The 27721-nt window shown below is 48.6% G+C and overlaps 1 protein-coding gene across 6 annotated transcripts; it reads right to left on the bottom strand.

Moving 5' to 3' along the window:
• Positions 1-554: 554 nt before the first annotated feature.
• On the bottom strand, positions 555-27475 carry NAA60 (N-alpha-acetyltransferase 60, NatF catalytic subunit). Of its 6 annotated transcripts, XM_023557427.2 has the most exons (8): positions 27362-27475; positions 22038-22142; positions 9868-9983; positions 6795-6924; positions 4914-5010; positions 3946-4180; positions 2403-2759; positions 555-1909 (listed from the first exon to the last, which is right to left on the bottom strand). In XM_023557427.2, the coding sequence occupies exons 3-7, from the start codon at positions 9975-9977 to the stop codon at positions 2603-2605; spliced, it is 729 nt and encodes a 242-aa protein (XP_023413195.1). In that variant the 5' UTR covers positions 9978-9983; positions 22038-22142; positions 27362-27475; the 3' UTR covers positions 555-1909; positions 2403-2602. The 6 variants fall into 6 exon arrangements, with proteins under 6 accessions (XP_023413195.1, XP_023413194.1, XP_023413196.1 ...); XM_023557426.2 differs by lacking the exon at positions 22038-22142 and having other exon boundaries at positions 27362-27472; XM_023557428.2 differs by lacking the exons at positions 22038-22142; positions 27362-27475 and adding an exon at positions 15349-15559.
• Positions 27476-27721: the final 246 nt, after the last annotated feature.

The raw sequence follows: 27721 nt of genomic DNA, 5'->3' as shown, positions 1-27721 counted from the left end.
TGCAGGGCCTTCCCTAGACCAGGGTGGCACCCCCAGAGGCAGGGTGGGGTGGGGGGCTGAAGATCAGCCCACTGGACTGGGTTCAGCTAGATGGTGAGGGTGGGCCAGGGAGCTGGCCAGAACAAGCAAGCAGATTCGGGGCCTTTTGGATGTTTAAAACAACACCCCAATCTTCCTTTCCACCTCAGAGCTAGGACGCTGGAGCCCTGGTACACAATGGTTATAGTGCTTGGCTCCTAACCGACGGGTCAGCAGTTTGAACCCACCAGCTGCTCTGCAGTAGAAACACCTGACCATGTGTTTCTGTAAAGACTGCAACCTTGGAAATCCTATGGGGCACTTCTACTCTATCCTATAGGGCCACTGTTGAGTTGAAATCAGCCTGACGGCACACAACAGGATGTGTGTGAAGCTCAGAGCCACTGGCCCGCTTGACTGGAGGTAGTCCTGGGGACTGCACAATGGACAGGCAGCTCCAGGCCCTGGCAATGTGGACTGGGTCAGAAAGGGCAGGGTCCAAAGTGCAGCAAGCTGGGCACTGAAAAGACAGGATGTGACCAATTAAAGTCTATTTATTTGTGATATGACAAAACACTACACTCCCTTCAACACCAGCTGGACACTGCAGTGATTAGGGGGCAGGTAGAGGGCAGGACGTCTGATCTCGGTGATAACATCCAAGGCAGAACCTTTCCTCTTCCTTCGCCCCATGGGGCAGACATAAAAAATCACAGGATCACCGTTGATTCAGATTAGAGAGGACACAGCTGAGCCTCAGTGCCCAGGTGACATCAGCACAGAGGTTGGGAACAGTCAGCATGGCAGCAGCTGTGTGGGCGAGGGGCAGACAGCAAAGGCAGGCCCAGCACCCTGAGCCCCTGGGCTGGGGGGTTCTGAAAGAGTGAGGGGTTCAAATCACGAGGCCACATCTGCTCAGTTGGCCCTTCTTTCCCCTAGGGCCCCCATGATGGTGGCTTGTGCTACTAAGGAAACTCTGGAAGGGACTCTGCCCCTACCCCGGCTGCTCTGGACGCTGGGGAGGCAGCCAGGGGCTTTTGGGGCATGCAGTGTGGAGAAGACGCAGAAGCACATGAAGGATGCAGGCTGCATGCCACGAGCTCACTGTGGGCATGGAGCCAGCTCCACTGGCGGCTGGCTGGCCCACCACTGCCCTGGGACCTTCAAGGAATCATAGGATGTGACGATTGGCCCCGCCTCCAGGTCAGGCCCCACTCCCCAGCCAGTCACATGTCTAGCCAGGGAGACCTTGAAGGCATGTCCTCAGCCAGGCTCTCAGTGGCAGTTCAGTGAACTGAGTCTCCGGGATCCATCGAGCAACTCTGATCTTTCTGTTGACACTGTGAAGCAGCAGGGATGGCTGGAGGAATCCATGTCCCGCTGAGAAGCAGGGAAGCAACCTGCAACCCTGGCTCCTTAAGCCAGAAAGCCTGGCCCAGAGCTTGGTGCGCTGCCCCCAAGTGGCAAGCCCCTCGTGGGGAGCAAGGCTGTCCCCGCCCCAGGCTCCTGAAGTCTAGCTCTGGAAGGCTGGCTCTAGACAAGGGTCCGGCATCCCCTTCACCCTGCCACCCCATTGTTCTGAGCCATTTTTCCCATCTGTAGGGTCATGTCTGTCCATAACACTTGTGTTCCTCCCTCCCAGAAGCAAGTTCATTCTGGCTTTGGCGGAGGGAGCTGACAAGCAGGAAAGTGGAAGAGGTCAGGCGAGGGGCGTGAAGAGTGTGACCCCTTCCTGGCCTCCTGCTCCCAGGGTGGGCGGTGGGATAGATAGACCTCAGTGAAGGCAGCCATGTCCCAGCCGGCCTGAAGGAGTGCTAGGAGGGGTGGGAATGTGTGTGGAAGGCGGGGCAGGGCACCAGGTGGAGGCAGAGGTTTCAGCAGCAGGAGGAGCCTATGGGAGAGAACAGGGGAGAGGGTGAAGGCCATTCGGAAATGCCCTGCCCTGCTGCGTCTAGCACAGGGGCCTGCAGCTGGGCCTCACAGCGACTCAGCCTGGCAGGAGCCAAGGGTACCTCTGAAGCTCAAGCCCTTCCCCACTGACTACCAGGTTCCCCTCGATCCCAACCTAAATCAAGGCGCTGCTCCCAAACTCGGGGTCCCGGCTCAGCTTGCCATAGTCCACACCACCGAGCCTCTCCAGGCTGTGACTGTGTGAACAAGGAGATGTACTCCGAAACTCCTATGATTCCTGTTAGGAGCTCAACTGTGTACCCATGAGAAATCTGTTGATGTAATCAGCTATTGAAAACCCTATGGAGTACAGTTCTACTCTGACACACACCGGGTTGTCATGAATCAGAATGGACTCACTGGAACCTGGTTTGGTTGTTTTGATTATCATCTCACTCAAGTCCACTCCTTCCCCACCACCTGCTCTGGCATACCTGTCAGAGGCCATGTGGTCTGGCCATGCCCAGTGCTGCTCCTGAGCCTGCGTAGCACCGGGCCTACAGCTGGGGCAGGCCAACGGGTTCAGCAGATAGCTGCCGGCTCCTTCCCAGAGAACCTCAGGGGTCAGAGGAATAGGAAGGCAGGCTCAGCAGGTGCTGAGGGGCGGGGGCCAGTGGAGGCAGCCTGGCTGGCCTCACATGGTTCGGCTGTACTCAATGCCACCCTTGGCAGAGATGCTGGACCAAGGCAGGAAGCTGCAGAGCAGGCTGTGGGCCTGGCGGTAGAGCCTCTGTGGGATAGAGCAAGGGCTCAGGCTGGCTAGCGCGGAGCCCAGGTGCTGGATGTAGTCCGTGGGCTCCGTTAAGGAAGACTCTGACCAGCCCTCACCTGCCCCCGCGGGGTGCACATGGTGACCCCCAGGATAGCACAGACAGCACAAGGGGCTCCCACAGGGCAGAGTGCCAGCTAAGCCTCTGCAGTGAGTACCGGAGGCTCACTGGATGAGCGCCTCTGCTGTGGACAAATGATAAAGGGCGGTGAGGCCACAGGCACCTGGTCAAAGGGCAAGGGTCCCCATTCTCCCCCACAATCTCAAACCTCAGGACAGCATGACAGCAGAGGCACCCGTTCCCTGACAAGGATGCTGATCTCTTGGACATCCCCAGGGGCCATCTCCACATAAGCTAGGAGGCCCGTGGGGTGTGGGGCCACCCTTTTCTTTCCTGTTCATTTCCCTATGAAATGAATAAAGCCTAGACTCCTTCCTTTGATGACACACACACACACACACGCATACACAATTCTCTCTCTCTCACACACACATGCAGCATTTCTGGGCCACACTTTTTGACGACTAAGAAATCTCTAACGGAGAATTTGGCATCAAGGGTGATGGTTGCACAACATGATTAATGCTAAGTGTACAACTGACAAATGTTGGGCTGGCAACTACTGTCTTATATTTTTACAATCAAAAAAAAAAAAAAAGGGAGGGGGAGGAGTCTCCTGACCTCCCTCCTCCCTGCCAAGTGCCAGAGTTCAAGCGGAGGCCACAGGACAAGGAACACATTTTTGGGTCATGCATCCCCGCAGAGAAAGAGACCCCTGTTTGAACTCAAATGTTCAAAAACGTAAAAAGGCTTTTTTCATCCCACACGTCTATCTCCTCCCTACTCACGTGGAAGCTTCATGGGGGCAGGGAGTTTTGTCTGTTTTCTTCACGCTGGTATCCCCAGCACCTAGAATAGCTGGCTCTCAATGAACAGTTGTTGAGTGAGTGAATGGATGGAGGAGCAATGAGTACCAGAAAGTGCTCACTTTTCCAATATGTGCTACCACATCACTTGTGATGTGTTTAACCAAAACACCACCTGGTTTGGGAGACACAGGTCAACATACCGCACCTCGCAATTGTGGCCGCCTGCGAGTCACCTGAAGGAAACCAGAGCTCCAACAAGCCCACTGGCTTCACCACTGAGGGCCCCACCCCCGTGTCTGGGAAGCCACAGCCCCTTTGCCCTCCAAGGTAAAGGATATAGGATTGTCCACGGAGGGTGGCCGCCATTGATGTAGAGGACGTAGGTGAAGCCGTCTTTGAGGACCCCCCGGATAGAGTAGTAATAGGGAAGATAGTGGTGCTGCTTAAAGTCTCTATTCTCGTAGAAGCTGATGGCCGTGTTGTTGGTGGTGAGGACATGCAGGTAGATGGCTTTGCAGTGGTCCTGGGCGGTGGTTGATATGTGATCCTTCAAACTTTCAAGTAAAAGGGAACCTGGGAGAGAAGATGTGAAGGCGACGCTCAGCAGGGTGGGTAGAAATAGAGAAGGAGGAGGATGATGAAAAGAAAGAAGTGACCTTTGCAGAAATCTCCTGGACAGCTCTCTGCCCGCCGTATCCAAAGCCAACCTTCCAGAACCACCTGCCGTCAGAGTCCCTAAAACCCCTCCCATGGGGTAGAACCACTGTGGAGACCTGACTGAGCTTTCAGACAATAAAAAGGGTGAATTTGAACCCAGGAAACATGGACGGGCCAGGCCTGGGGTGAGAATTTAGAGTCCATGGCTCACTGGCCACATGGCCCAAATGGAATGGGAACTGATGATATGCCTGCAGCATAGCGCTGGGTACTCCTCAGGCAGTCTAGAGTGATGGCTGTTACTGTTTAAACAGCGGTTTTGACTCTTAGTCAAGAATACCCTTGAGAGCTAATGTGAACTGTGTGTTGGGTGGTAGAAGTGGTGAGGGCTGGGATGTTATTAATCTCATCATGTTAGATCTGGGAACCAAGCTACTGCAGAAAGACATGATGGCGCGTGGAAAGAGGGTAGGCTGCAGGCCAGCCGGGGTTGGGAGATTTGCTGGGGTGGGGGACGGTAAAGGTATGACCCAAGATGTTGGGATGAGAATGAAGGAGCTGACCAGAGAGATCCAAATGAGCTCAAATTATCGTGGGGAGGACAATTGGACGGGGGCGGTCAGATGCTCCAACTTCGGTTGTCCCTTACCTATGCCGTGCTTCCGGAATTCTTTTACTACTCCCAGACTTAGGATGTACGCAACTTGGGTGTCAACAGAGAAGTTGGAGGCTAAAATATCTCCGTCCTAAAGAAAAAGTTAAAGAAGGAAGTCAGGTTGACACCAGCGGTCCATGGTCTCTTTTTAGATCTATGCTACAAGGAGCAGGATGCAACTCCCCTGGCCATGTGCCTGGAGGGACAGCAGGAGGGAAGGGGACAGAATAAAGAGGAGAGCAGAGAGTCACACCCACCTCTCCATGGAAATAACAGCATTTTGGCTATTTGGGTGAAAAACTGCTAAAATCCAAATACACACAGAAAAGTAGCTGCTCTGGGAGATGGTGGTAGAACAGATGGGGACAGGAAGGTCATTTTGATGCCAGAATGGGGTAAAGCATGAAAAGTACAGGTACAAAGAAAACAATTAGAATGAGTGGGTACTTAGTAGGTGCGAGCTAATGCTCCAAGGGGCAAGGTAGACAGACAAACAGTAAGTTTTGAAGTGTTTTGTTCAGGAATCACCTGCTACCCCCAGGTGGTCTTGGAGGGAAGTAGAGATATTTAGAGGGCCTGACCACCACCGTCTACCTGCCCACATCACCCAAGTCTCTTAGTTCCAGAGACAGAGTTTTGGGCTAGGAGTCATGAATCTAACTGCTATGAGGTCCTTATGTTCTTCCAGCTCATGGGAACTAGAAGGGCCTGCAGTGTATACGGTGTCCCCCCCACCCCCGACCCCCACCCCTTGACAAGGACATCTGGAGACTGCCTTTCTGACCTCCATTCTACATGCCAGCCCAGCCCTGTGTCTACTCTCATGGCCCAACACTTCTGCCTTGCCCACCAGTCTCAGGGACCATAGTGCCTCTATAACTCTTGCTATTGAAAGCCACTGGGAAGGGTCAGGAAGATGAGGCGGGCGCCTCGCTCCCCGGTGACATCTTTTAATTGGCCCTGCTCTGTCTGGCATAGAATCCCATGAGCCTCTCCATGAGGCCCAAGGGAGTAGGTGCCTGGGGTGTGAAGGCTCGCTCCCCTGAGATCCCTGAGGAGTAGAAAACAAAACACACTCCAAAGGAGCATGGAGAGCTGCCATCACAGCTACTGTCTCAGGGTACTCAAAAGAACTACCAGGAGGGGATTGGGGAGCAGCAAGTCACGGAGAAGGAGGAGAGGGTTAGAGGGCAGGCGGGATCCTTGTTTATTTCATGCAACCGGAAAGAGGAAAAGGATATGGATACTTCCGGAAAATGCCAATGTTTCTTTTCTCTTTTTTTTTGTCTATATCTTAGCATTGAAAAAATGGTAGGAAAGCAGCTCAGGAGGAAGCTAGGATGGACAAAACTACCCTGTAAGAAACCAACTGGGGGTGAATCTCATATTCCAGCTTGTATTCTGAAGGCTCCTAAGACAAAGGGCGATTCTATTACAAGCTTCCCTTGGCCTGTCCGGCGACAGTGACCTCCAACTCATCGCCACACAGACTTATCTCTTTTTTTGGTGAAAATACACACACTAAAACATACACCCATTCAACATTTTCTACACATACAGTTAAGTGACACTGGTTACATTCTTCGTATTGTGTCACCATTCTCGCCATCTCTACCCATATTGTCTTACTATCATTAACTTAGACTCCATTCCCTGACCTTCTCAGGGGTTTAGAGTTACTATTATCAATTTGATCTCATATACGTAATTCTTTGGAAGAGCATGTTGCTGCTCAAGGTGAACATTCTTTACTAGCTAAGCTAAACTACGGTTTAAAGATGACTTCATGGGATAGTTTTGGTTCTAGGTTTAGAGATATCTCAGGGCAATAGATTCAGGGGTTCCCCCAGCACAACAGGTCCAGTACAGACTTACCTCTTTATGTATCTTGGTCCTACTTTTTATCTCAGCTACTATCATTCCCACGATGGCACCTCTGTAAGTTGCAGCGAGGGAAAAGAACTTCTTGTTGGATGTGATGTCATGATACCATGAGTCTGGGTACCTGACAAGGAGAACACACTCAGGTGAACCCTGCCAAGGTCAAGTCCAACTAAGTCGGTGCTTCGTCCATTAGAAGCTCCAGGTTGCCTCCGTCCACCATGGTAAGGTGGGTAAGGAATCTGCCCATTACTCAGTCTCTACCCAGCTGGCATGGCCGTCTTCTTAAAGCTGTCATATCTAACCTCTGTTCAGATAAAAACAAAACCAAACCAGCTGCTGCGGAGTTGACTCCAACTCATGGCGACTCTATGTGTGCCAGAGCAGAACTGTGCTCTCAATGGAGTTTTCAATGGCTGATCTTTTGGAAGTAGATCCCCAGTCCTTTCTTTCTGAGGTACTTCTTGGTGGACTTAACTTCTAACTTTTGCGTTAGCAGCTGAGTACTTAATTGTTTGCACCACACAAGGACTCCCTGCCCAGATGTTGTTATTGTGTGCTGTCAAGCTGATTCCCACTCATGGCGACCCTAAATGACAAAGTAGAACTGCTGCGTAAGGATTCCTAGGCTGTAATTTTTACGTAAGCAGATCGCTCGGTCTTTTCTCTTGCAGAGTAACTGGTGGGTTCGAACCAATGACTGTTTTGGTTAGCAGCTGGGCGCTTAACCAGTTGTGCCACCCAGGGACTCCTTGCCCAGGTAGGGCTGGGAATTTCTGATGGGAAAGATGATTTTACAAGACACAAGACACAAGAGGAAAAAAACCTCCAATGACATTGGCCCTGCGAGGGCAGTGCCCAGAGAGTCCTCTAGGGCAGCAAGGCAGCTTGTTTCTCGGTTGGATGAGTTAAGGTTTTAGGGCCTTTGGCCACCCACGGACCCTGGAAGTCTTTCGACATGAATCCTGTGAGGTTTTTTTTTTTTTACAACGGAAACATTTACACACATTTACTGAAAAATGTTCAGACCTTTTCAAAATCATCCACTGTATTTTTTTTACATTCCCTTAAAGTATAATACACCTGCAAAAAGTGCATAAATCATGAATACCACCTTGACTAATTATCACAAAGAGAACACACCAATGTGACCAGAACCCAGGTGAAGAAACAAAACTTTACCAGGGTCCCAGAAAACCCTATTGTCCCCCTCCACTCACTGCCTTCCCCCAAGGTATCACTCTCCTGACTTCCGACCCACAGAACAGTGCTGCTTATTTCTGAATTCCCCATAAGCAGAATCATACAGTATGTACTCTTCTGTGTGGGAGGTGATGCTGAAGACAGGGAGAGGCAGTTGGGGGAGTGCCAGGTTCACAGCTGAGTGGCATCTGGGTTTAAGGAAATTTCTGGACAGACATGAGGACAAACCCTCGAGGGAAATGCATGGCCAGGGCTGCAGGGGCTAGTCACCAAGACCCGGGCCAAGATCCTCAGAGGGACACCAGGAAGAGAACATTTAGTGTGAATACCAAGGACACAGTTGTTAAAAAGTACAATTCAGCCACAGCCAGACAGAGACCCACACAGTCAGAAGGGCAGAGGAACTTGGGATTTTATAAGCACATTTTGTCTTAAAACTGGAATAGACCTGACAGGTTTGTCCTGGATGCCTTTCTGGAGAAGGGTGTCATACCCTCGCAGCGACACAGCACAGAGGTTCTTTGCTCTGCTATGCAGAGGCTACTGACCACCCTCCACAAGGCTGTCCTCCAGGGTCCGAGCATCGTCCAACCTGCCCTAGTCCTCTATCACGGTTCTTGTCTTTTGTCCCCAGGAGATAGTCACCGGTCATGGAGAGGGGTGCAGCTGGGTGGCCCTGAAGCCGAGAAGGGGTGGCTGATGTCACAGCTGACTCCTCCATCTTCTCTGGAAGTAGAGGCCTCATGCCCATGAGAGCAGCAAGGATGGGGGGGCAGGATGGCCGCACCGAGGCCCACGACCAGTTTGGTACCACTCGGTCCCCCATGGGTCTCAGCAGGGTTTTACTTATGTACTTACTGGTGTTTTTTCTTCTGGATTAGTTTTCAGGAGTGAAATTGCTGAGCTGAAGAATTCATTGACTTTTTCACTCTAACCTTCTCAAAAGGCTATAACAACTCCCACTTCGATCAGCGACATACAAGAACCTCCCTGTCCCAGTGTTCCTGCCAGCAGCAGTTTCAACAGCAAACTCGAGGTTAGGATTCAGAACCAGCATGATCGTACTGATATTTTTGAAGTTTACTTCTATTTTTCTCACTGCCAAAGTTGTGTGTATTATAGGAAAGTGCAGAGATACAGAAAATTACAGACACTAATGACCTCCTGGAAATCCTGGTGGCATAGTGGTTAAGTGCTACAGCTGCTAACCAAAGGGTCAGCTGTTCGAATCTACCAGGTGTTCCCTGGAAACTCTATGGGGCAGTTCTACTCTGTCCTATAGGGTCGCTGTGAGTTGGAATCAACTCGACAGCAATGAGTTCAGGTTTTGAATGACCTCCCTGCCCCAAACTACTGAAAACACCGTTACATGGTATATAGCCTCGCAAACTCTAATCTACGGGCGTGATTTTAAATAAAAACAGGGTCACTGTACATACTGTTCTGTAATCTTTTTAAAATTTAGTATCTCGTAAGAAATACTTCTTGTCAACAAAGACCCCTCTTCCATAGGTGTTCTCCCCTGGTTGGATGGTCCTGCCTCACACGCTAATGCACGTAGTCTTACTGTTAAGATACTTAGGTTGCTTCTGCATTTTCCAAATTGTAGACAGCACTGCACTAAACATCTTTGTAACTAAAGTTTCCTAGCAAAGCCTCTCAGGGAACTCTTCTTTAAAAGAACATGATGTGGTGGAGAGAGTCCCATAGTGGCCAGTGAGCAGGGCCTGTGCTTCCTGACAAGTGAAGGGACTCGGGGCCACCCGTGCCTTTGCAGTCTGACACCACAGCCCTGGGATCAGAGCCTCTTCCAGCTTTGCCTCCGTGGGTTCTCCCCCACCCTGTGACTGCAGGCCTCACTTACTCGATGGGGAACCAGTCGCTACAGAGGTGCTTCACAGTGTCTATGTCATCGTGGCACAGGAGGCGAAGGCTGACCTCGCTGAGGGCGCTGGATGGCACCACCTCTGTCATTCACACCTGTGAGGAGAGGGGACAGCGTCAGGGGTGGCCCACCTGCACCTGCCATGGCCTGCTCCTTTTCTTCTCCTCCTAGACTTCTGTTGGGAGGTAGGTCAGGTGGGAAGAACCAGCACCACCTCCCACGTATGCGCGGTCTCTTCAGTGAGCACTGAGGTGCCTGTCCCTCACAGTAATCCCATGTGCCAGGTGTCACGGGCGCCCCCCCCACTCTGCAGATGAGAAAATTGAAGCTCAGACAAGAGAAGGGGGAGGATCACTCAGGCTCCCCTCACTGCCCATGGGATGCTCCCTGTCTCTGGGCTGTTTCTCTCTCCTCCTCTCAGGTTTTCACCATCAGCTGACCTCCAAGCCCCTACAACAGCCCCACTTCTCCCTGGCTAGTCCACGTTGCACATCAGCTATTTCTCCACTGCAGGGAGCACAGCAGGAGGCCCCCAGCCCCACAGCAGCCAGAGGGGCTGGGGAGGGGTCACCTGGATGTCCAGGGAAGCAGCATCACGAGGACTCAGTCACACCCAAGTCTTCCCCAATCCAGCAGATGCAGACACGTGGACAGAAAAAAGTACTTTCAGAGACATGGAACAGTCCAATCAGGGGTTGGAAGTTATCAAAGACTCTTTTAAATCAGGAAAATACATTCAACCCAGGATGCTAACGGAGCCGTCTCCCTTGTTTATTAAAAGAAGGAAAGAAAGGTGGGAGGAAGGGAGGGAGGGAGAGAGGCCAGACGAAGAGTAAGAAGCGGGGGAGGCAGGAGGGGAGAAAAGAAAACCAAATGTTGGGCTCTGCTAAAAGAGAAAACAAAAACTTTTTTATTCATGTTGAAAAGTGGTCATTAAAAGGAAAAAAGCTGATTAGATAGGAAACATTCAACCCTCCAAGTGAGGGGTTGTTGGTGTACCCTACCCTCTTCTCTTTTCTCAAGGTTTCAGGGGCAGTGAGTTTAAGTCAATGGAAGGGGGACAACTCACAAGAGGGTGAGAATGGTTGCGCAACTTGAAGGATGTAATCAATGTCACTAAATGGTACGTGTAGAAACTGTTGAATTGTCGTATGTTCTACTGTGTATATTCTCAACAACAAAAATAAAATAAATTATGGGAAAAAGAAAGAAAGAAAGAAATGAACTGCACATTCGCTTTATCTTTTCAGGAGGCATTGTATAGTTCACCCCCTGGGGTTGAGAAGAGGTTCTTTTTTTTACAGAAGAACAGCAGCTAATAACAGCAGAAATAATGACAGAATTAGCAAATCACCCTATGGAGCCACACCAACAGAAAGAACAGTCCAAGAGGAATCATCAAAGGTGGTTAAATGCATGGGTGGAAGTTGTTGGGGAGCTGGGGCAAGGCCAGGAGGCAAGCAAGCCCCCAGAGGCCTTACTAATCGCAAACAACACTTTTCTCTCCCTCAGATCTGAGTGAACAAGCTCCATTGCCGACCCCGTGGCCCTCCTGCTGCAAGTGCCTACCGTGAAGGGCCTGAAGTGTGGGCCTTTAACCCAAAAGAGCCTTCAGCCCTTACTTCACATTTCTAGAAAATACCCAGCAGACAGGAACGAGTTAAAGGACCCCTGTAGCATAGGACAGACACAGAATGCACGACATTCTAGAAGACAATGGGCCTGGTCTTTTCAAAATCTCAATGTCATTAAAAAAGTGCGGCAGGGAACCATAATAGATTAAAGGAGGACCTACAACTGAATGGGAATGCATGAATCCCTACTGTTGTTGGGTGCTGTCAAGTTGATTCCAACTCATAGCGACCCCATGGGACGGAGCAGAACTGCCCGATAGGGTTTCCTAGATTGTAATATTTACGAAAGCAGATGGCCAGGTCCTTCCCCCTCGGAACCTCTGGGTGGGTTCGAACCACTGACCTTTTGTTTAGCAGCCAAGTCTTAACCACTGCACTACCAGGACTCCTTGAACCCTTACTAGGAAAAGCAGAAAGTCCAGACAACATTTTGGGGAAATTTCAGCATGGGCTGGAAAATAAATGAGATTATGAAATTATCTCTGACGTTCTTAGATGTGAAGGGGTAGAGTGGTGATGGAGGAGGAAACCATTCTTAGGAGATGCATGCTGAAATATTTTGGAATGAATCATCATGAAGTCTTCAACCAACTAAATGGTTCAGGAAACAAACAAGCAAAACACTCACCACCCATGGCTGAAGCAAATATGACAAAACGCTATCAACTGTTGAATTGAGGTGGCCGGTAGGTCTAACACCGAAACTTGTAGTCCTACATGCTCAGTTTTTCTGTATGTTTTAAAGTTTTCATAATAGAAAGTTTGGGGATGGCAGGGAGGATCCTGAGAAAACTGTTGTTAACTTGCCTAAACTTACATAGGAACTACGGTTCTGCCAGTTGGCACCATGACTCCCCAGGAGATGTCCAGAGGTCTGAGGGGCATATCATGTCGTTAGTTTTGAATAATCCCATCCAAAATGCAGCCCAGCACTCTACCAGACGGGACCAATTATTCTGGGTGAAGGGCTGTTACTCTTACTCCAAGGACTCAAGTGTGAGGGCTCAGGGACTCTACCCCCAAGAGCAGGTGAAGCCTGCCCAGCTTGTTACATTCACCCCTCCAAGTGAGGGGTTGTTGGAGTACCCTACCTCTTCTCTTTTCTCAAGGTTTCAGGATAACCACTACCTGACAAACGGAGGGATTCAGACACTGAATGTGGCCTCTTCTGTGTTGTCCTTAGCTACGTCGAGTCAGCCCCTGACTCGTAGCAACCTGAAGCACAATGGAACAAAATGCTGCCCAGTCCTGCCGCATCCCCAGGATCATCTGTGGATCAATCGTTGTGCTCCATAGGGTTTCCACTGGCTTATTTTCAGAAGTAGATGGCCAAGCCTTTCTTCCTAGTCCATCTTAGCCTGGAAGCTCCGCTGAAACCTGTTCCGCATCATAGCAACATGCAAGACTTCACTGAGAGACGGGTGCGCATGAGGTGCATCGGCCCGGAATCGAGCCCAGGTCTCCCGCATGGAAGGCGAGAGTTCTACCACTGAACCCCACTGCACTGCCCTCAGCCTCTTCTCTAGTCCTAGCTAATTAATCTCTCTGAGTGTCCTCTGTAAAATGGAAAAGATCAGTCCTTCACAGGGTTATTCTGACACTGGAATGGCCTGTGGATGTCAGGGTACTAGGAACAGTGCTCGGCATGGAGGAAGCGCCCATCAACATCAGCTCTGACTGCCCACCAGCCCAGTACCTGGCACAGTCCAGCTCTCTCCCACGGACATCACCTACTCCCTTGGCCTTTTACAGGACAGACACTGACATTCTGAGTAGCTTTGCTCCAATTCCTAACTTAGGTCATTATCAGCTCCTACTTCAGTATTGGGGCTGCCAAGCTAGCTCAGGCTAGTCTTCATCAGAAGAAGCTTTTCTTTCTGGATTTGACCATCTCCTTAGCCCCCAGAGCTCTGGATCCATACATTGCTTCCCTCAGACACTTTAAAGAACTGTTATCTGGCAAAACACACAAAACAGAAATAAAACCTCTTAAGAGCTACAGCTGAAGGTGTTATTAACCTTGCTAGGGGTGTCAGCAGGATTGTGGTTACGTACAAAAACATCCATATTCCTCAGAGATGCACACTGGATATGCAGGGGCAACTGGAATTCAATTTAGTTGGCACAAAAGTGGCAAAATGTTAATAACGGTTGTATCTATGTTGGATATACAACAGTGCGTTGTTCTACTCTAGTGGAAGCTTGAAAAGGTTCCTAAGTAAAAAAAAAAAAGCTTCTAACCTCCACAGAGACTGGGTTTCAGATATGCATAGCGGGTTTTCCAGATGACTGAATTAAAGTCTGGAATCAGGCACCAAGAGCTCTGAAAGGCAGTCCCATGTACTGCAGCAAGCACAGAGGGCCTCTATGAGTTTCATTACTGGGAACAATGAGCTCTCAACACTCTGAATCCCAGGTGGGTGAGCACCTGGTTCAGAAGATCTATTGGTGGGAGGGACCTTTCTCAGGGCCCAAGTTAACCAATGCTCTTGAACTTCAGACATCCAATCAGCTGAGCCCTGATGTTTTCTGAATCAATGGCAGATATGTTCTTGGAGATTTGCACCACAAGAAGGTGCTCACACCAGTGCGTGCAAGCTCTAAGCAAGAGCTATAGCAACAAGCACCATCAGCTAGTTCCCTATCAGGATTGGAGGGATGAGGGCAAGTGGTGCCGAAAACAGCCAGTGGAGCCAGGGTCTGGGTGCCCAAAGAGTGAGAGAAACTGTGCAGAGGAAGCACCAAGGAGCATGGCCTTGACTCTTGGTGGAGGCCTGGGGCAGGGGACTGACTGAAGAGAGGCCCAGCAGACTTTCTGAGTGGGAGGAACTACTGTGTATCTTAATGGCAGTGGTGGTTACATACGTTTGTCAAATGCACACTTGAAAGGGTTGCCTTCATTGCATTTAAAGCTCAATAAAGTTGGCTTTACAAGACGCTTCATGGGAGAACTATTTTAGGTGAAGGGAAAGACAACTCACAACACAGGTGAGGTCTGGACAACTGGACTAAACCAAAAGCAAGTAAGTTTCCTGAATAAACTGAATGCTTCAAAGGCCAGCGTAGCAGGGGTCGGGGTTTGGGGACCATATATAAGTTTCTGTATGAGAAACTGGCTTGAACTGTAAACTTTCACTTAAAGCACACACACACAAAAAAGATGGTTCATAGGGAGGCAGAGAGCCATAATAAATTGGCCTCTCCTCTGTGCTGGGATTTATACATTTTTCTCCCCAGTATCCTTGGAACCAGGCTCTTGAGCAAAAGGGCAGGATTTGTTCCTTGTCCAACTTTTCAAAAAAAACACTGGGCTCCAAAACACAAAGCTATTTGTGGATTCTAGCATCCCTACTCAAAATACTTGCGTGTTTTCAAAGGCCAGTTCTTTACATGCCTTGATTAAAAACAGATGCCCAATGCAACTATCCGAGGGTAAAATGCAGCAGGTTATGGAGTCTGGTCTGCCCCAGCTGACTGCAGAGGGTGGAGGGAGGCAGGAGGGCGTTTGGAAAGGAGATCTGGCAGTCTGCGTGCCCATGGAAGAAAAGAAGGAAGGGGTGGTGTAAACAGGGTGAGTCTGGAGACAGAGATGGTGTGGGGGAGGCTAGCTTTGGAAGTAGCTGGAAGACCATGAGGCCCCTCTGGAATGTGAGCTTCTGCAGATGCAGGGTTTCGGGGCCTGAAAAACGCAATAATCATGAGCTGCAAGCTCTCTTACCCTTAGGATGGATGGGGGAGGGAATGAGGAGTAAACCATGGTAGATGCAGGACACCACCCTGCTCATAAGAGAACATCATCAGTAAAATGGGCTTGGGGGCTACAAACCCTTCCACAGCTTCTTGTTCAAATGAGCAGCACTGATGGGCGAGCAAGTCGTGTCCACGGCAGTCAGAGCCTCTTTCCAAACGTCAGCAAAGTTTCAGAGTAGGAAAACAAGTAATTGATAGAATGGCAACAAACACTCATGCAGCAGCACGCTATCTCCAAACAGCCTCCCTCTTGAAGATTGGATTCATTGTGCTCAGAGGAGCCTGTGTACTGGCCACGTATGATTTAGACACGTCTCTGCAAACACAGATAGATAAAACCAGAGATTTCCATTTGCATGGAATTCTAAAACTGGATAAAGGAACCTACGTTGAGGGAAATCAGAAAGTGGTTAAGGGTGAGGGGAGATTGAAAAGGGACACAAGGATACTTTCTGAGGGGATGGACGCGTTCTACACCTCAGGGTGGCTGCGAAAACATATGGATTGGAACACTTCGGATCTGTGCGTTTGATTCTAGGTTAATTACACCTGAATTAAGAAAACAAAAAACAAGACCAACAGGTGGTTCTGGCAAGGTCCCAGGTCCAGATCCACTCTTTCCTTTGGGGCAAACATTCTCTCACCCTTACATTCCACCCTGAGAATCCACTTAAAAAACCCAGTGCCGTCGATGACTAAGTCCACTTAGTCATCCATTTATCAGAAAGCTACTGAAAGACCAAGCCCTGCTCTAGCCCTGGGTTGCAGCAATGAGCAGAGTTGGGAATACCTGACTGTGCAGGGGTGGCACCCCCACATGGGGCGGCATTCTGGGCTACCAATACATAAGCTTTCCTGCCAAAAAACCAAAGCCAAACTCATTGCCACTGAGTAGATTTCAACTCATAGTGACCCTACAGGACAGAGTAGAACTGCCCCATAGAGTTTCCAATGAGCAGCTGGTGGATTCAAACTGCTGACCTTCTGGTTACCAGCCGAGCTCTTAACCACTGCACCATGAGGGCTCCAACTTTCCCGCACCATTACCTGAAACTCACAGAAACCACTCCCTTCATTTAAGGAATTCTGGGGCAAACGGCACATTCGTGAGCACAAACAGTGCAGTCAACCCCACCAGGCTGGGCAGAGAGGGGTCAAAATGACCACATGAGCAGGGACAGCCCTTTTCCCCAGATGCAAATCAATCCCCTCACATACTCCCCTAAACCTCAACCAAAACTCACAGGGTCCTAAGAGCAAGGAAGTGGGCTAAACTTTGGCAATGTTTTATCCTATTGCAGTGGCACCTCTTCACTGAAAACTGCAACACAGAAGAAAGCCTTCCGTTCCTCTCAAAGGGAGACTTCAAGCAAGTGGGCTCAATTGGGTTCCACTTTGAAGGTCACCTGAGGGGCTGGGCCTCTGTTGGGCGCCAAGTGCAGACAGTATGGCCCCTGGAAGCTGTGCTGGTAGGACCCTTGCACAGGCAGGCTCTGGGGTGTGAGGGCTTCAGGGTGCTGGTGCCCAGTATGGATCCTACTTCCCCCAAGGGGCTACCAGACCTCAGCCTCCAACTCAGCTTGAGCCTGAGAAGCGCTGTGGAGCTGGGGAGGAGGTCCCAGGGGAGAGCCCTGGAATAGTCAGGGCAGGTGAGTTGAAAAGGCTCCTGGGACCCCACCCAAGAACAGAGCAGAAAAATGCTTTCTCCCAGCACCTGGGATCTGGGAGGAGCTCCCAAATCAGAGTTCTTGGTGGGCTGGGGGGAGGGGCGAGGGAAGAGGCCTGAAACCTTCCAGCGAATTCTCACACACAGGTGAGAACCATTTATTTATAACTGCACTAAGGGCCTATGGAGCAGGAGGCCAGGGGGAGGAGAGGCTAAGAAGCTACCCAGACCTGGGCTCAGATCAAGTTTCCACAGACAGGGCTGCAAGGTGGGGATCAAATGTTCCTCCTAGGATGAGTGTGAGGCCTGGACCCGAGGGCTGCCTGGGGACATCTGCAAATGGGAGTCATTGCTGCCAGGGGCCCGTAAGCTTGGGGTACTGACCCCTCTCCAAACTCTTCAGGACAGAAAGGCAGAGACAAACACCCCAGAGCAGTTCAGGCAAGGCATCTCGCATTCATTAGATGCTCAGCTCTTTACCTGTGCCCTGTGTCTCAAGAAAAGACAGGGTAAATTTTGCTCTACATCTAAGTTTTCCACTTTAGTCTTCTATCTCATGTCCACTGTGACCAGATGTGGAGGACGTGTCCTGCGCCACTATGCATGTACTCCACCTGGCCCTCCCAGCCCTGGCACAAAGTACTTCTGAAGGCACCAGGCCACCTTGGTTGTTCTCAGGACTTACATCAGAGTAGTTCACATGTACCAGCTGCCATCATGTCAACGCCAACTCATGGCGACCCCGTATGTGTCAGAGCAGGACTGTGCTCCACAGGGTTTTCAATGGCTGAGTTTTTGGAAGCAAACTACCAGGCTTTTCTTCCGAGGCACCTCTGCATGGACTCAAACCTCCAACCTTTTAACCGTTTGCATTACCCAGAGCCTCCCAGAGCCATTTGGACTGGCGAATTTCTACAAGGAAGACCAACCACGCTGTGGGAGGGAAGTCAGAAGGGCTACTCTGCCTTTTGGGGTCCCATTCGGTTTGGATGCACCAGTCCAGGTTTGAGGTGACAGGAGGATTGAGGGGAAGAACGGAGATGAAGGGATGTAGGAAAAAAAGCGAGAACGCTGAATAGGTGCCCTCACTGTCACCTGGCCTGAGAGCTTCAGACGTATCCCTGTCAGACAGAATGAGGGTGGAGGGCGAGCTGACTGGGGGGCCTCTGCTCCAGGCTGTCATGTTCACACTGGTAGACAATCAGGGTGTAAAGCTGGAGAAAAGTGAGGCGTGGCCTAGAAAGGCTCCAAAACACAGCCTGGAAGGAAGCACCTTTGCCCCTGACACTTTATAAATTAATCCGGATCTCGGTAGGATGCTGCTGACAGGGCAGTGCCCAGGTTATAACTCCTAATCAGACCAAGTAAGAGGGTCCACCAGAGCTCCTAAAAATCAAACACCTATGCTCATCCAAAAACTTCGCCAAAAGAGTAAAAAGATTACCTACAGACTGGGAAAGTTTTTAGCTATGACCTTTCCGATCAGCGCCTGATCTCTAAAACCTACGTGATACTGCAAAAACTCAACTACAAAAAAACCAATGGACCAATTAAAAAATGGGCAAAAGATATAAACAGACACTTCACTAAAGACATTCAGGTAGCTGACAGACACATAAGGAAATGCTCATGGTCGTTAACTATTAGAGAAATGCAAATCAAAACTACAATGAGATTTCATCTCACTATCTCACTCCAACAAGGCTGACATTAATCCAAAAAACACAAAACCATAAAAGTTGGAGAGGCTGTGGAGAGATGCAGCCCCCAAATTCTTGTAAAAAGGCCAGGCTTAATGGTCTGACTGAGACTACAAGGACCCCTGTGGTCATGGCCCCTAGATCTTCTGCTGGCCCAGGACAGGAACCATTCCCAAAGCCAACCCTTCAGACAGGGATTGGACTGGACAATGGGATGGAGAGGGATGCTGGTGAGGAGTGAGCTTCTTGGATCACGTAGACACTTGAAACTATGTTGGCATCTCCTGCCTAGAGAGATGTGAGGGTAGAGGGGGTTAGAAGCTGGCAAAATGGACATGAAAAGAGAGAGTGGAGGGAGGGAGCGGGTTGGCTCATGAGGGGAGAGCAATTGGGAGTATGCAGCAAGGTATATTTTTTTTAGCAAGGTATATGGAAACCCTGGTGGTGTAGTGGTTAAGTGCTACGGCTGCTAACCAAAGGGTCGGCAGTTCGAATCCGCCAGGCGTTCCTTGGAAACTCTATGGGGCAGTTCTACTCTGTCCTACAGGGTCGCTATGAGTTGGAATCGACTTGAGGGCACTGGGTTGGGTTAGCAAGGTATGTATGTTTTTGTGTGAGAGACTGACTTGATTTGTAAACTTTCACTTACAGCACAATAATAATAATAATAAAAAAGGTCTACCAGTTTGGTTTAAAAAACAAAAACCAAAAAACCGCAACAGAAAATACTAGCCAGTGTTTTTCGGGGTTGGGAATCAAAGAGTAGCCAAGTGTATTTGTTTAATCAGCATTCTGATTACATCCTGGACTGGGTGCTGTTTAATAGCCAACCAGGAGCTTGTCTGTTCCTCCAAGGAGTACCTAAATGGTTGCAAGAAGCTCTCAGCCGTGCTTGGGGCAATTGTGTGACATGGAAACAGTAGTTTTTTTTTTGGGTAGCTCCTCAGTTTAAAAGGAAAAAGGACAGTCACAGAGGAATCTGATTTCAGACAACCCAAGATGCCCTGTTGTCCCTTCAGCCTTAGGGTAAGGTTCTGCAAACCAGCCTTCTGTGTTCGGCCTTTCTTCTCTTTTCATTTCCTTTTACTGGCCTTTGGTTGTGAGTTTTGTTCCCCCACCCCTCTCGGTTTGCATTTAAGCTCCTTCAGAATCAGATAAATATTAAATATGAAAGTGGGTTAAAAAAAATAAGTATGAATCCAAACAGTCAACATGAAGCAGGCAGTCATGAAAGGGTTATTAACCATCCCATAATAGTTGTTTTTCAGAAAAGTCTACTCTTGCTACATCTTTGTTACAACTTTTACAGCACTTTACCATGACTAGTCCAATCCCCAGCTTTCCTGTCTTCTCCTGGCAGAAGGCCAAGACGCAGGCACACTGACTCTGAAGCTACCCTTTACATGACCTTCCTGGGGTGGCAATAGCAAGCCACTGGCATCTTTTCAGTGCTGTGCACAGTATTTTTAAAGCCGTGCACAAAACCCTGTTCACTAAAATTATGCGGACTGGGCACACATCACAAGACTGAAGATCCTCCCCTCACTGTTCATGCATATGTAAGTCACTCCCTATAAAAGGAGCAAACCTGCCCTGGTTCCTGGAGCTGGCAGCCTTAGGTCATGAGATCCTACCTGTCTCCCCAGTTTGCAAACTGTGAATAAACCTTTCTGCTCTTCCAACCCTGTGTCTGGCTGACTTCAATTCGCTAGTCTGCTGGACAAGAGCCTATTAGTTGACGGTTTCAAACATTTACCCCAAAACATAGACGAGAAGGGGGGAGGAGGCAGGGAAGCTGGATTAGTGGAAGCGGAACAACCATAACAGAAATATGAAGAATATCGAAAATGTAACCAATGTTACTGAACAATATCTATAGGAATTGTTAAGTGGGAAGCCAATTTGTTGGTAAACTTTCACCAAAAACTCAAAATATTTATTTAAAAACAAAAAAGGCAAATTTGGCATAAAGTGTCACTTGCTCATTAGATTAACTTGTATAACTGAGTTTTTAGAAGTAATTTCACTGAGCTTCCATTAAGGGGGACACAAAAATTTGGAAACGGATAAGGGTGACGGCCGAACAACAAGATGAACGCAGTGTCAACGGAACTATATGCCTGAAGACTGCTCGAACAGCAAATGTCTTGTTACATACACATTTATCACAATTAAAAAAAAAAAAAAGAATTTAAACTCCTGTCAGCCTCTGGAATCATGACATATGTTTGTATTCCATGTCACTCGTTTCCTTATTATTTGAGCTTTGGGACAATGAGCGTGGGTTATTTTTATAATCATAAACACTTTTAGGTGGTATGTGAGAATTAGCAACATACATTTATGTCAAAATAATCTCGGACTGTTTTAAATTAGTAGCAACTTGGGGATTTTACAGTGTATCTTCAAATTATAAGTTGAATTATTATCCATTTGTCCCAAAATAGCCTCTCCAAAGCATCGAAATTTAAATCTTATACCTGGGAACAGCTTGGCATTTTGTGTACTGATGCCAGAAATAAATATTCTGAACACAGATTCAAAGTGGTAATGAAGCGAAGAGGAGGTGGTTGTGGACAAGGATGCAGAACAGACCTTTAAAGTATTTTAAAGGGTTCCTGTGTAACCATTAAAAGATAATTTAAGTGGCCATGTAAAGTTTAATTTTTTAAAGTCTTTAGAAGTTTTAAGACAACATATTATTTTCTTGAAGGAGGGAATGCTATTTTTAAATCTATTTTTTTTGTTTTTAAATTATGAAAGTAATACATACTCATTGTAACATAAGAATTCACACACAATATAAAGTAAAATTAAGAATCTCCTATTCCCTACCTCAGAGGTCCCTAACCAAAACCAAACCCATTGCTGTCAAGTCCATTAGGACTCATAACAACTATGGGGTCACTATGAATCAGAATCGACTGGATGGCACCCAACAACGAAGGGGAAGCACAGTGATTTGGGCTTAAGGGTAAAAGAGAAGAGCAGCAGAATGGCTGACTAACAAGACATTCTAAGCAAAATAAAGAACAGAAAGAACAGTCTCTGAACATTTCACGACTAGAGCCAGAACAAGTCATCTTCCAAAAAGAAACAAGTTGGAAAAAAAAAGTATCCAGCAGAACTCTCATGAATGCTACAAGCATGATGGAAATATTGTTGCATTAACAGTTTCCAGAGAGAAGTTCTTCTCAGGGCCTAAAAGAAAATTACCCACTCTTTCATAAAATGAAAATGCTTTCCTCTAACAGATATTTTCAAGATGGGCTAAAATTTCAATACCTTGAATACACGAAACAAAAGAGAGGAACACAATTTGATTTTAAACAACTACACAATGAGAAACAGAACTGGAATAATTTTTTAATGTGGTCTGTTAAAAAGACGACAAAATACCTTTCTTTGGTCTTCCTCGGGAAGCAAAAGGAACAAAGTTTCCCAAAATTTGTTCTGTGTCTCTTTCCACAGTCACCTCCTCTTTGCTTCATTACCGCTTCGAACCTGTGTTTAGAACGTTTATTTCTGGTGTCAGTTCCAAAATGCCATGCCATTTCAAGGGTATGGAGTTTAAAAGTCAGCACTTGGAGAGTCTATTTTGGGGCAAACAGATAGTAATTCTACTTACAGTTTGAAAAGACACTTAATCTCTTAAGATGCCACACTCACAGGTGGTTCTCGCCATCAGCTTTTGGAGTGTTTGGCCCCTTCGCCATATGTGCCCTGCCTAAGCCAGAGTCAGTCTCAGGGAAGAGGCCAGTAATCTGAGGTGCTAACAGGACTGAAGGAGGGGCTCATTGACTCTCACTTGCTGTTACTCTATGCTGTGGCCACCCTGGGGTGATGATCCTGTTTCTGCCAGCCACCGCAATGGGCCCCTTGGGCTCCATCATGCACTAGTTCAGCTGTTGACATGAACCCCAAAACCACTTCCTGCAGAGAGCTCTGGCTCCCCATTCAGAACCCCCTTCCTGTCATGCCACAAGCACTGAGCAAACACCTTAATGACACCTTCGAGTCAGTTCTGACTCACAGCGACTCTATGCACAACAGAAAGAAACAATGCCTGTTCCTGTGCCATCTTCAAAACTGTTGCTATGTCTGAGTCCATTGTTGCAGCCACTGTCAATCCAATTTATTGAGGATCTTCCTCTTTTTTACTGACCCTCTGCTTTACCAAACATGGCGTCCTCCTCCAGGGACTAGTTCCTCCTGATAACATGTGCACAGTACTTGAGATGAACGAAGTCTCACCATCTCGATTCTAAGGTGCATTCTGGCTGTACTTCTTCCAGAACAGATCTGTTTGTTCTTCTGGCAATCCATGGCATATTCAATATTCTTCACCAACACCATAATAAAAGGCATCAATTCTTAAAACCCAGTCAATTCTTAGGTCTCTCTTATTTGATGTCCGGCTTTTGCATGCATATAAAAAAAAAAAGGCGACTGAAAATACCACGGCCTGGGTCAGGCGCACCTTAATCCTCCAAGTGACACCTTTGCTTTTTTCACACTTTCAACTTCACACCCAGGTATCAGTCTTACTACATGCTCATTTGATTTTCAGACACAAAACCCACTGCCATCAAGTCAATTCCGACTCATAGTGACTCTGTAAGTCAGAGTAGAACTGCCCACAGGGTTTCCAAAGTTATAATATTTACGGTAACAGACTACTGTTGTCTTTTTCCCACGGAGCCGCTGGTGGGTTCAAACAACTGACCTTTGAGTCAGCAGCTAAGCTTGTAATCACTGCACCACCAGGGCTCCTTTTCAAACATATACCCCCCCCAACAAAAAAAGAAAAATCACTCCTGTTGAGTCGAATCCAACTCATAGTGACCCTATAAGACAAAACGGAAGTGCCCCATAAGGTTTCCAAGGCTGTAATCTTTGTGGAAGTAGATGGCCATGTCTTTTCTCCTGCAGAGCAACTGGTGGATTTGAACCGCTAACTTTTCGGTTAGCAGCCGAGTGCTTACCACTGCACCACCAGGGCTCCTTAGTCAAACAATAACCCATTGCTGTTGAGTTGATTTCGACTCATGGCGACCCTACCTGGCAGAGCAGAACTGCCACCATAATGTTTCCAAGAGTGTAATCTTTATGGAAGGAGACTGCTACATCTTTCTCCCAGGGGGCAGCTGGTGGGTTCAAACTGCCAAACTTTCAGTTAGCAGCTGGGTGCTTAGCCACTGCACCACAAGGGCTCCTATTTCAAATGTATAGGTTTCTCAGATTGACAGTACATCTGTGCTTCAGGTAACCACAAACTGTCCTGCCAGCCAGCTCCTACCAGAGGTCATGCTAAAAAGGACGCTATTTAGGGACGGAGCCCTGACTCTAGAGTTATCAAAAGTCCTTAAAAATATTTGCTGGATCAACTCCAGCATTTGGAGTCAGCCAGATGGAGACCCCAAACTTCCAGCATCGTTTTGTAAATCGGCTTTTCACTTGGGAGCACTTCCTTCACATGGATGGAAGCAGAGGTAGTTTCCATTCAGGATTCCACACCCAGCCTTGCTTTATGCCAATGGGGAACTGATATGTAAAAGCCATGAGGAATTTGTGGGTTCCTTCCAGAGAGGTGTGGATGGGTGATGATGGAGGTGAGCTGTAGACATGGAGGAGCCACCATTTAAAACAAGATGTTGCCTGATAAGCAGCCAGCCTTCAATGCCTTGAACTCCAGAGTTCTAAGTCTCTTTTCCACATGGTTTCCATTTCCTGTAATGATGCTGCATCCATCTGTTCTAAACACATCTCGAGCCATCAGAGGCCAAACTGCTGCCCACAGGCACCCTGAAGCGGGGACAGTATATCTGGATCGTGAGCATCCAGTCAGCAACACCAGCACCACCCTTCTCCGTCTGCCTAAATCTCATCTCAGGTGTTATCTTTTATCCCTCAACTCTCCTGACACCTGAGAATTTTTGTCCATTCTGGTCAGAAGCCACTACGTGCAGTTGCTAAGCAACTTACACAAGTCACAGCTAAAGATAATCTCCACACTGGCTGTGAGTGGGTGTGATTAAAATAAACACGGTGACAAAGTCACTTCAACTTACAACTGGGTGAGGCTCAAGGTAGGACACACATGGACTTTTTCTTAAAATCATCTGTATTTTTCATTCTGGCATACTGACAGCCAAGGAGCCCTGGTGGGACAATGGTTAAGCACTCGGCTGCTAACTGAAAGGTCAGTGGTTTGAATCCACCAGCACCTCCACAGGATGTGGCAGTCTGCTTCCATAAAGATTTACAGCCTTGGAAACCCAATGGGGGCAGTTCTACTCATCTTATACAGTCACCGAGTTGGAATTGAGTGGATGGCAATGGGTTATACTGCCAGCAGACCATCCCTTGACTTTGTCACTTAATAGGTTTTAACTGTCTTCATAGAAACCTGGCACGTTTGGACACTCAGGGAGACGCAGCTTAGCAAACCACAGCCTGATGGAGGAGGGGATCACACACATCCCATTCTTACAGAGCCTGTTTGCGCATTAATTCTGGTGGGTACAACATCCTGAAATAGAGAACATGAAGATCTATGTTCTGCCATGATCATCTATCCAGTTGGAAAGACCACTGGGATTTATATTTCAGTTTCCTCTAGTCATTAATTCCATCTACACTAATCAAAGCAATTCAGGGACACCAAACCCCTCTTAATCCCATGACGTTCAAGACTCCCCTGGCAGGCCAGTACTATGGCCACAGAACTTCTAACACTTACCTCTCCATCAAAAACAGTGTCACAAAAGGTGCAAACAACCAAAATGTCCATCAACAGATGAATAGATAAACAAAATGTACATACACACAATGGAATACCACTCAGCCATAAAGAGAAATCAGGTCCTGATGTATGCCATTACACAGATGAACCTTGAAATGCTTAGGAAAATAAGTCAGTTACAAAAGGACAAATATTGTATGATCTTACTTATATGAAATAAGCAAATATATAGAAACCAAAGATTATCAGTGGTTACCAGGATCGGGAAGGAGCCCTGGTGGCACAATGTTTAAGTGCTTGGCTGCTAACCAAAAGGTCATCGGTTTGAACCCACCTGCAGCTTTCCAAGTGAAAAGGGGTGGCAATCTGCTCCTGTAAAGACTGCAGCCTAGGAAATCCTACGGGGCCGCTCTGCTCTGTCCTGTACTGTGGCTATGTCTGAATCAATTCCCAACTGAGGCAATGGGTTTAATAGCAGTGGGAGGGAGAGGGAAGAGGGAGTGCTTAGGGGACATTGAGTTTATATTAATGGTGGTGGAATGATTTGGAAAAGGACAAGGAGACAGCTCCACAAATTGGAGAATGTAATCAATGTCAATGAATTGTATCTGAAGAAACTGCTATGATAACGTTATGTTTTGTCACGTATATTTTTACCACAAGCAAAAAAAAAAAAGTGTCACAATCTGCCATAGGTGACCTTGGGAGTGACATAAGTTTCCCTGTTTGGTCAGCTGAGCATTAACTAGAGGTTTCACGCCTTCAGTGCTCTGGTGAAAACAAAACATCTGTAAAATAGCAATGTTCTCTCCAGTTCTGATGCTCAGAAAATCACCACTCCAGCCACCTGGGGGAGCTGGTCTATTAGATTGTCCATCCTTTCCTACACGAGAGATAAGCACAAACTCAAGGGCTTGGCAGAGTGAAAACAGATTAATGAAGCAACCGATGTCCACCTTTCCTGCAGGGTAACTGCTTGCCTGACTCCCAGGCCTGGGTTCCATCACCCGCGGGGCACACAGGTATTCGGCTGTTCATTATGACTGGTCCAGTGAAGGCCCACAGCCTCCCCAAACTTGTTCCCAGCCAAACCACAGAAGCTACAGGTTTCCTCTACTCCTTGAGGAGTAGCCAGTTGGGAAGAAGGGCAAAAGGTCCGAAGGAGGAGAGAAGCAAGAGGTCCCAGTTGGGATATGATCTGCACAATCTGTCTATTTACAGGCAAGGAGGTAGGGCTCACAGGAGATTAAGACAGAGCCACTGGCTCTAAGGAGTTCACAGGGCAATCAAGGCAGCAGATAACTACAATCCGTGCAAACAAACAGAAAAAACCAACCCCAGTGCCGTCGAGTCGATTCCGACTCATAGCGACACTATAGGACAGAGCAGAACTGCCCCATAGAGATTCCAAGGAGCGCCTGGCGGATTTGAACTGCCGACCCTTATGGTTAGCAGTCATAGCATTTAACCACTACGCCACCAGGGTTTCCAACAATCAGTGCAGTATCAAAAGATAAGCATGAGCCAGGAGAGGCGGGAGTAGGGTAAAGGCCCGATCCGTGATCTCGAGCGAGACCCCAAAAAGTAGCAATGATAATTTCCACTAGTTCCAAATGTCTCTAACAACTCGTGTTGGGGTCCAGCATGGAAGTGCCCCCAGGCAAAAAAGCGCTATGAAATAACATTAACATGTTTTAAGCCCCTCCTCCGTCTGAGTTCCCGCTGTCTTCTCCTCAACCCCCCCGGCCGTCACGGAAACTAGATTCTAGGGAGGACTGGACGCCCGAGGGGCACGGGGTGGCGCAGAAACGACACGACCCTCACCCCGGGCTTTCTTCTGTAGGCCCTGCTCGTCCCCAGGCCCCCACCCCGGCCCGACCCTGGTCATCTGGACCCCCAGTCCCACCTTCACAGAAAGGTGCCCGCCCGGCCCAGCCTCCCAACTGCCCCGCCGGCCCGCACCAAGCCGCCGCCTCACCTTGGGCGGGAGCCGGCTGCCGCGGAGGGCGTCGTGAGGCTCAGCGCATCCTGGGGTCCCAGGAAGCCGGGGAGGAGGGCCGCGCGGAACCCGCGACGAATTACGTAACCCGCAGGGGCCGCAATCAGGACGGAGGCGGTGGCCCGCGGGACTTCCGCCTCCCGCGCCAGGGCGCTGGCGCAGACCGGAAACCCATTGAACACCGGCCTACAAGTGACGCACCGCCCGCCCTGATGTCGCCACCTCCATTTTGGAAGCGGGCAGGCTTTGGGCGAAACCGCCTCGGGAGGAAGTCGGGGCTCCGAGAGCTGGCGGGCGCGGTGAGATGTGGCGGGTCAGACACCCTACAGTCCCGAGCCT

This window comes from Loxodonta africana, chromosome 12, assembly GCF_030014295.1.
Source record: "Loxodonta africana isolate mLoxAfr1 chromosome 12, mLoxAfr1.hap2, whole genome shotgun sequence".
Taxonomy (NCBI): Eukaryota; Metazoa; Chordata; class Mammalia; order Proboscidea; family Elephantidae; genus Loxodonta; species Loxodonta africana.
Note: the sequence above shows the minus strand (reverse complement) of the source record. Positions and strands in the feature narration are given on the sequence as shown.

Coding starts and splice junctions, on each gene's coding strand:
- NAA60 (XM_023557427.2), bottom strand. CDS start 9,977: ATGACAGAGGTGGTGCCATCCAGCGCCCTCAGCGAGGTCAGCCTTCGC. Junction 5,011..6,794: donor GGACCAAGATACATAAAGAG/GTAAGTCTGTAC, acceptor CTTTTTCTTTAG/GACGGAGATATTTTAGCCTC. Junction 2,760..3,945: donor CACCCTCCGTGGACAATCCT/ATATCCTTTACC, acceptor AACGGAGCCCAC/GGACTACATCCAGCACCTGG.